Source organism: Argentina silus, assembly GCF_951799395.1.
Source record: "Argentina silus genome assembly, chromosome: 13".
Taxonomy (NCBI): Eukaryota; Metazoa; Chordata; class Actinopteri; order Argentiniformes; family Argentinidae; genus Argentina; species Argentina silus.
This window is the reverse complement of record NC_139667.1, coordinates 4,371,043-4,380,351: the sequence shown is the minus strand read 5'-3', so window position 1 is coordinate 4,380,351 and position 9,309 is coordinate 4,371,043. Positions and strand designations below refer to the sequence as shown.

The window sequence follows — 9,309 nt, the reverse complement described above, 5'->3', positions numbered from 1 at the left end:
ATGGTCAAAGTTGTGATCTGCAGCTGAATGTTTATCTTTTCCTTCTAAAAGCCACACAGTGGGATGAAACAATTCATGGTGCAATGAATCTTTCACATGCCGTCATCTTCAATGCTACTCATTCTCAGTACTGACCGGAATACACACACACACACACACACACACACACACACACACACACAGTTAGGTCGCTCGGCGAATGTGAAGGATGCGGATGTCTGTGCTGTTGAACTCTGGGTCCTGCTTGTCCAAAGGAATCTCCTCAGACTGGAACTCTCGTAACAGCAACTAACAGGACAACAAAGGGCAGAGGAATAGCAAGTTACTGGAGAAGGAGAAGAATAGAATTGCTTGAACATCGCTCAAACAGTGTATAGCTGTTCAGTGCAGGTAAGGGTATGCTGTAAGACACTGCTTTTTATATACTGTAAGGACAATACTATAGAGGCACATGCTGACAAACAAGAAACAACAACAACAACAACAACAACAACAACATAATGCATTTAGCCATGTCAACAGTGTGTGTAGTAATAGGTGACTAAGATGTGATTCTCACCTCGAAAAATTGTTTCTCTACTTTGGGGTTGATGCCCACTGTCCGTTGCTCATAGCAACATATGATGCAGGTCTCTGGTCCAGCCAAGAGCTTCAAGGTTTCCACCAGTGGCTCCACGGACTGTAGGAATAACAGACAATCAGTTTCCACCCGTGCATTGAACTCAAAGAAACACACTCAGCGATCAACAGTGTTCTATTGCTATAAGGCTGCTGTTAAATGATCTTGCAACAAAAGCTTTCTGTGAAGCAGCATGAATTGAACTCTGAAGTCAGGTCAAAGGGAATGAAGTACATCACCTGCTCATAATAGATACAGTCTGCCATCAGGATATAATGTGGGGGCGGTAGGAACTCAGACACATTTTCACCCCTTTGGAAGAAGGGAAATCCACATCAAGCATTTGCAATATGTCCATGTTTTGCATATTTACATGTCCCCAATCCATAAAACCCATATAAATATTGAATAGTCTATAGCTTTCTTATTGACGTTACTGGCTTCCAGCTGATAGATAATGTAATCAGAAACTAACAAATAACCTTAGAATAAGTAGCTACAAACCATTTCAATACCTTGGCTGTGATGGATCCGCTGCTGACAAGTGCTTGGTTGTCTTGGATATTCACTTGAAGGAGAGACTGCAGGTCCTCCAGGTCCGTCACGGTAACCTGAGCTCTGTAGGAATGGAACGCTCCATCAGAATGTGATCAGATGCTGTGAGAGTTAAAGTGCGTGTCTTGTTAAACATTATAACTACGTAGTACGTGCCATTTTTAGCTGTCACTCACCCCAAAGTTGCTGCCATAAGACCGACAACTCCTGTCCCCGCTCCTAACTCCACAATGTTTTTGTTCGCCCATACGTTCACCCCTGAACCAGCATCATAAAACTGTTTCGTTTCTAAATATTTTGCAAGCACGATTGCCGCATCCCACACCACACAGCCCACGTCTCCCTTGAAGCATTGCTTCAATTTCAGGATAGATCCGTCATTTTTTTCAATATCTCTAACAAAATAATCCTCGTGTTCTGTCCGCTCCGCCATCTTGTTTACTCTCCTCCTTCCTGGTTTCCTCCTTCCTTACTTCCTTGGCAACAAGCCATGCTGGACGCCGACGGAGTCGTTTTTACAGTCTGTAGCCAAGCACAATTACCTGGCAAATCTGTATGACATTCCAGCTAAGCCTATTTGCTGATTCATCTAAAAAATAAAGAACTGGAATGTTGTCATCATGATATTGCACAGAATGCTTCCCACGTGCATTGATTATTTCGCGCTTGCAGACCGGTCCAGACTTGGCGGGAAAGTTGTAAACGTAAAGCGTGATTGAGTAGTTAGCTAGTTAGCTAGTTAGCCTACGTCATTTTTATCATTTCAAATTTGTGTTTCGATTCATTGACATATCTTGTTGAAATGCTTCGAAGCAGCACAGAGGAGGTCACACCTGGTAGCAGCTCAGACTCTGGACAAAGTTCGGTGGTGTCCCCTTTGGACCGAGGCGGACAGAATCTACCTTTGTCGCACACCCCGCGATCAACATCTTCACTGTCCCTTCATGCGTCGGATGAAGCTAGCACTAGCTCACATCCAAATTGTCCTCGGCCAGTCACGGCGGCAGGTGATGCAGGCCTAGCTAGCGAATTGTTTGATAGAATGATGATTATGGTCCGATTGGAAACCTTAGCTAGGGTAAAACCCAACAGGTATTATTTATAAAAATCTTGCAGTAACATCTGATACAGAGAGTCAGCCTGCCTTGACCGAATTAGCCACAGGTTTACCTCGTAGTGGCTAGTTTGTGTGTATCCCTATAATTGATTGCCTCCATGTGTTTGACTCAGGTCTAAATCACAGCTCGAGATCGGGCAGGACAAGTTCATCTGTCCTTCCCTCTACTGTCAGCGGCTCCTCATACCGCAGTGTAGGAGGAACCCCCAGACTCAGGAGGACCCCTGGCTCAGCTGGGGCTGCACGAACCCCACAGACTGAACACACTGGTGAAGCCCTGAATACACCAACACACACACACACACACACACACACACACACACACAGTTGTTTTACACTCTTCTTCCCTCTGTCGGAGAGTTTCAAATGCCATCCTCTCCATCTCTGCAGTGACCACCTGCTCCTCTGCGACCTCTGCCTCTACTGCCTCCGTGATTGTGGCGGTGGTGGAAGGGCGTGGGTTGGCCAGGGGTGAGATTGGCATGGCCAGTATCGACCTGAAATGCCCGGAGCTTGTCCTCTCTCAGTTTGCTGACACCGGGACCTATGCCAAGGTAGAAGAACAAGTGAAAAGGCTCAATCGGTTAGGTTAACTAATCTAATGTCAGCACAGGAAAGACATTCAAATCCATCTCCGTGTGGTGAACAAGTAGCATAGGTTATCTTAGTTAGCACTGAAAACGGGTCACTGAAGTAGGTCTTTCTCTGACACCTTATCCAGGTTATCACCAAACTTCATATCCTGGTGCCACTGGAGATACTCATGCCAGACACTGCCAGTGAGAAGGGCAAAGGGACCAAGTTATACAGCCTCATTACGGAGAACTTCCTGGTACACTACCGTCATCTGTCTGTAACCAATTAAGAGACAATTAATTTTTGTTTGTTTGTTTGTTTACTCACTTTCTCCATGTTAATTCAGGCAGTGTCTTTCACTGCTATCCAGAGAAAGTATTTCAATGAGAGGAAAGGTCTGGAATACATTCAGCAGCTGTGTGCACCAGAATTCAGCACAGTACTCATGGAGGTGCAAGCTAAGTATGCTACTGGGCCAAGAGAGCCAATCAGACACTTTCATTTTTAACACATTTTAACACATTTTCACCCATGCAGAATAACCTATATGAGATGACCTACTGTATATGCAGTACAATAGAAATATACAATAGAAACAGCTCACTTTACACAACCTGTATTGTAACTCCAGAGAACTCCATCCTCTGTTTTAGTTCAAATAAAATTTAATGCGCAGGTCTTAAAAATACTACTATCTTTTATTGTCGTTGGCGGTGTTCATCTTCAGATACTATTGCCTGGCAGCTGCGGCTGCTCTGCTGAAATACTTTGAGTTCATCCAGAACGCCATCTATGCACCCAAGTCACTAAAAGTAAGCTTCAAAGGCAGTGAGCAGACTGCCATGATCGACTCAGCATCTGCCACAAACCTGGAGCTGGTGGTCAACAACAGGGACCACAGGTATGAGGGCCAGACAAGAGACGTGTTTTGAGACAATAATTCAGTTACTGTTACAGTGTCTGAATCTCATTAACCGTTCATAGAGCAAAGTTATGTGTGTGTGTGTGTGTGTGTGTGTGTGTGTGTGTGTGTGTGTGTGTGTGTGTGTGTGTGTGTGCAGGAGCGAGCATACCCTGTTAGGGGTGCTGAACTACACCAAAACTCCTGGTGGGGGAAGAAGGCTGCGCTCCAACATTCTAGAGCCCCTGCTGGATGCTGACACCATAAACACCCGGCTTGACGCCATTCAGGAGCTGCTGCAGGACGAGGAGCTCTTCTTTGGCCTGAAGAACGGTCCGGAACAATTTGGGAGAGGACAAGCTGCTTTACTTCATGTTATATTTAATGTTTCTTGAAATGTTGATGGATTGTTTTGTACAGTATGTGATCTGGTGTCCATAATTCCTCCCTCTTTCTCAGCCATCGGACATTTTCTGGACATAGACCAACTGCTCTCTGTTCTGGTCCAGATCCCCAAGCAGGAAACAGTAAATATGATTTTAGATAACTTAGTTAGACGCATTTGATTTACGAGCAATTATATTGCGGCTGTCATCATTTCTTCTCATTGGGGTGGTGGTCTATGGTGGGCTACAACCAGAGTGCTGAAACAGGGAGTAAACAACAGTGGTTAGAGTCAGGTGGTTTCCCTGTTAATGTAGGTTCAAGTCGCAGAGGCAAAGATTACACATGTGATTCAGCTGAAGCATATTCTGGAGTTAGTGCCACCATTGCGGGTAAGTGCTTAATAGGGTTAAAATGTATTTTAAAATATATACAAAATATATATTATTATTTTTTATTTTATCTTTTCTACACAGTACAAAAGTATTACTGTTAATAATAATAATAATAATAATAATAAATGTACATAAAAATCAAAGAAACAATAGTACAATAGAAGTGAAATAGGAAAACAATAAATAAACAGCAGTAGCCTACATGTTAACATGATACAAGCAATGGTAATAGATAATTAAATTGTTGCACATCATACTAGGTTTTTAGAGCTTCTGTATAGAAAGACAAACATTGTTTTTCATATTTACGTTAGCCCTGCAAAGAAAATCAATCAACATGTGTTTTTGAGAACAGATGGGGTTAAAGAACTGCAACACCGCCTTGCTGAAGGCGTACAGCAGCTCCCTGGAAGACAACAGGTTTTGTCCTGTGAAACACATCATCACTAAATCAACAGAAATTAGATTCAAACCGGCCTCGTGGCAATGAAGATAAGCAAGTCGTCACAGGCACATCTGTGTTTCCTGTACATCAGGTTTGACATGATTCTGGAGCAGATCAAGACAGTGATTAATGACGACACCAGCTACATGAAGGGGAGCCTCAACATGCGCACTCAGAAGTGTTACGCTGTGCGCCCCAACATCAATGAGTTCCTGGACATCGCCCGTCGAGCCTACACTGAGATTGTGGATGACATTGCAGGTGCTCACTGGTTGATGATGGTTATCTTAAATGAATGAAAATGAATTGCTATCTTTGGATCCATCATTTAAGACTGATACTCAGAGCATATTTAAGATGGCACCTTCTCAAGGTGTCAATCCATGCCATAATGAACCCTGATGATGCACAGGACTAGTTGACCAGGTGGGGGAGAACTATGGTTTGCCGATGCGCACCAGCTTCAGTGCGGCTCGAGGTTTCTTCATTCAGATGAAGCTTGAGGGGGTCGCCCTCCCTGACGGAAAGTTACCAGCTGACTTCATCAAGGTGAGGCTAAAAGCCTGAGGAGAAAGTCCGTTTTTTTTCTGCATGCTGCGTTAAAACAGCTTTTTTTCCCCCCAGGTCACCAAGCACAAGAGCAACTACAGCTTCACCACGGCAGACCTGATGAAGATGAACGATCGTTGTGACGAGGCCCTGAGGGAGATATTCCACATGTCCTACGTGTGAGGAACGACTGGTTTCACAGGCTCACAATTGCAAGGCTAGATTTTTGCGTGTGACGCAATCAAAAAGATGTCGCTTTGTGTTAGAACGTTCCTATTTATTTCTGCCACCAGCATGTAAAAGTGAGTTGATTTCTATCGTTTACCCAGTAGAGGGGGCTATTTGGTTTATGAGGTGCTGTAGTGTAGACTGGGGGTTTGGGCCTGTTGCCTACTGTCACCTGTTTCCTTCCAGGGTGGTATGCCAACTGCTGAGTACTGTTCATGAACACATCCACTGCCTTTACAAGCTGTCCGACGCTGTCTCCATGCTGGACATGCTGCTGTCACTGGCCAACGCGTGCACCGTCTCAGACTATGGTAGGTCAACTTAAGACCCAAGCAGGAAACCTTCTGGTATTCACATTCATCCTAAATGTCTGCAATTGGAAAATAACTGTGGTTCGCCCATGTTCCATGAGAACTGCTAACTACATGATTCAGTCAAATTCAAACCTTTTTCCTTATTTGGTTTGATTTATCTACGTGTGTAGTAGTCAGCATCTGATAAAACAGCTACCCACTCACATCCATCTCACAGCCAGTCACAGCGGGAGTAAGACAGTGTGTCAGCAGCAGCAGCCTCCACTTTGATTGACAAAGGGGCTGCTGTTCGCTTACGCAAAGCTTTACTGGTTGCCTCTGTTGTCTGGGCACCACCCCTTTTAGCCACATGGGTGGTGATCGCTGCCCCTCAGCTGTCTGAAAGCATCTTAGAAGGGACACGTGATGATCGTCTGCCCTCTCTATTGCAGTGAACTCACTCTTAAATTAACCATGTTGTATAACCATTACTGTATTTGACCAGCCACATATACTGTATATACAAGAGAGACTGGAATGTCTGTTGGCTGGATGTACTGTGCACAGTTAATGTTTTAAGTTATTTCCTAACATTTGTGATTGTAACATCAACAAAATGTCCTGAGCAATCAAGTGAAATACAGCTCTGCGTTTATTGACACCAGCATTTTCCAATTTGAACAGAGAGCTTTGTGTTCTTGCTGGTGTTGTTTTCCTGTTCTGTGCCTGCAGTGCGTCCTGAGTTCACAGACACATTGGCCATCAAGCAGGGTCGGCATCCCATTCTGGAGCGCATCGCTGGCCGGCAGCCCGTGTCCAACAACAGCTACATCTCTGAGGGCAGCAACTTTGTCATTATCACCGGACCCAACATGAGCGGCAAATCCACCTACCTCAAACAGGTGGCGCTGTGCCAGATCATGGCTCAGATAGGTAGGTGGACAGGCCCTTTGGCCTCACATGAACAAACATTAATTCAAAGTGCTATTCTGTAGGCTAATCTCATTTACAGTGTTCCAGTGCTGTGACCATTGAACAGGCTCCCTTACAAGCTGTTCCGTAATGGGTCTGACCTCTCTCCCTCAGGCTCCTTTGTCCCCGCTGAGTATGCCTCTTTCCGCATTGCTGACCAGATTTTCACCAGAATCGGGGTGGACGACGACTTTGAGACCAACTCCTCAACCTTCATGGTGGAAATGAAGGAGGTTGATTGTGTTCACCTTAAACCTTAAGCGTCAGACTGCACGAGATATTGAGTACTCCAAAATATCCTTATTTATTCGTTTATTCATTTATATGTGTGTCTCTGTGCTCCCAAGGTCTCCTATATAATCCATAACGTGAGTGACAGGTCCCTCATCATCATCGACGAGTTGGGGCGGGGCACCAGTGCTGAGGAGGGCGTCGGCATCTGCCACTCTGTTTGCGAGTTCCTCCTCAGCCTCAGGGTACAGCGTGCCAAACCTATCGTATTCCACACAGGCCCTTTCTCCTCTCCGCAACAAAAGATGATTGATGCGATTTCTGTGTATGAATCATGAATACTTGCTTCTCTTTGACTTCCGTGTACTAATATTTACTCTGTCCACAATGAGATTACAATCAGTAGTGCAGACGTTATACTCTGTACATCTCGGTTATGAAATGGAACGTCTTGTCCCACAGACTTTTGGTAACCGTTCTGTCTGCATATGTTGTGGCTATGTTTTCCTTTTACGAAAACACACCTCAGATCAAGTGGGGGGAAAAAAAAGCAGATAAATATTTGGTGTGAGTTCCTTCCTGCACGCATGCATCCAGAGAGCTATAAGATTGTTATTTCTCTGACCTATACTGTCGACGAAGCAACAAACCATCATGAAAAAAAAGAAACGTGTGTGCGCCCTTTTTCCCTGCTTGTCTCAGGCGTTTGCTCTGTTTGCCACACACTTCCTGGAGCTCTGCCAGCTGGAGACATTGTACCCCAACGTGGAAAACCAGCACATGGAGGTGCAGCACACACGCACCGGTGACACGGCCACAGAGAGCGTGGTCTACACTTATCTGCTGAGCCAAGGATGTTCCGAAGAAAGAAACTACGGTAGAAAAAAAAATCAAATCTGAAACTTTTTTTTTTTTTGGGGGCATTTCTGCTTTATTGGGATAGAGATAGTAGAGATTGACAGGAAGGATGGGAGAGAGAGAGAGAGAGATGACATGGAGGATATGTTGATGGCCGGAATCGAACCAGGGACCTTGTGATGATATGGTGTGCGCCTTAGTGTGCTACGCCACTGAGCGCCCCCATAAAATCTGAAACTTGACATTGTCTCACAATCACTCATCTGAAATGTAAATGGTTTATTGTAATGTTAGGATAACAATAATGTTCAACTTCTAGGCCTGAGGGCTGCAGAGATGACTGCGCTGCCCCCGTCCATAATCCAGGAAGCGAAGACGATTGCCTCCAAAGTCAGCCAACAGCTATTGGTATGCTAACTTATGTATCATATCTTTATTTAGATCACATTCACATTCAGGTCTCATCCCTGTCTTTGTCTTGGCTTCCTCAACCTGCTGTGCGTCCATCTTCCACGGTTCCAGGCCAAGCACCATAGCGATCCGGAAACGCAACGCCAGAGGGCCGTGTACCACCTGGCCACTCGCCTCCTGCAGACGGCCAGGAGCTCCAGGCTGGACCCTGACAGCCTGCGCATCTACCTGAAGGGCCTGAGGAGACACTACGAAGCGGAACTGCAGGTTGCAGCAGAGCCTGTGTCCATGGAGACGGAGGAGGAATGAGTCAGAGAAGGAAGTGGATGTCAATGGTTGGGGAGGGGTGATGGGAGAGAGAGGGAGGGAGGGAGAGGGAGGGAGAGGACTGAGGAGGAGGTGGAGTGGTTGCTATAAGTGATACTGTGTCGTTCTCTGATATATTTCATTAATCCCCTGTCAAACCTTATGTTAAGGCCTATGTCGTTTGTTTGTTTTATTTCAGTGTTTTATATCTGTAACATTGAAAATATGAATTGAATTGAATAAAAGTTCTTTTTAAAAAAAAATGTTTTATAGAATTTCAATGTTATTGACTTGACAGAATAATGTGGATAGACTTGTATTTCCAGGACCTGATATCCCCACGTGGTAGGTTTAAAACCCCAATCAACGCGAGAGGCCTCCCCCCTCCTCCCCCTCCTCCCCCTCCCTCGTCCTCCTCCCCCCTGTCCCCTCCCTCTTTGTATTGTACGCTATGTGCTGAGAGCCTGAC

General features: G+C 45.2%; 2 protein-coding genes across 2 annotated transcripts in view; one reads left to right on the top strand and one right to left on the bottom strand.

Annotated features, from left to right (window-relative positions):
* Window positions 1-1,617, bottom strand: part of vcpkmt (valosin containing protein lysine (K) methyltransferase) — a 1,968-nt gene extending 351 nt beyond the window's left edge. The window contains exons 1-5 of the mRNA XM_083683017.1: window positions 1,351-1,617; window positions 1,124-1,237; window positions 859-931; window positions 560-679; window positions 1-288 (exon numbers count right to left, since the gene is read on the bottom strand). The exon at window positions 1-288 is cut by the window's left edge and continues 351 nt beyond it. Of these exons, the coding sequence (XP_083539143.1) occupies window positions 184-288; window positions 560-679; window positions 859-931; window positions 1,124-1,237; window positions 1,351-1,607 (669 nt within the window). The 5' untranslated portion in view covers window positions 1,608-1,617 and the 3' untranslated portion in view covers window positions 1-183. The remainder of the gene's footprint in view (window positions 289-559; window positions 680-858; window positions 932-1,123; window positions 1,238-1,350) is intronic.
* A 359-nt stretch (window positions 1,618-1,976) lies between these two features.
* msh4 (mutS homolog 4) lies at window positions 1,977-8,857 on the top strand (the record flags this gene model as incomplete). The annotated part of the gene is made up of 20 exons (XM_083684159.1): window positions 1,977-2,122; window positions 2,418-2,560; window positions 2,682-2,845; window positions 3,013-3,123; window positions 3,214-3,329; window positions 3,595-3,768; window positions 3,929-4,101; window positions 4,228-4,295; window positions 4,470-4,544; window positions 4,903-4,967; window positions 5,084-5,253; window positions 5,405-5,541; window positions 5,617-5,720; window positions 5,956-6,080; window positions 6,795-6,995; window positions 7,149-7,267; window positions 7,382-7,510; window positions 7,968-8,142; window positions 8,443-8,531; window positions 8,646-8,857. 20 exons carry the CDS (start codon window positions 1,977-1,979, stop codon window positions 8,841-8,843), a joined length of 2,682 nt encoding a protein of 893 aa, XP_083540285.1. The 3' UTR covers window positions 8,844-8,857.
* Window positions 8,858-9,309: the final 452 nt, after the last annotated feature.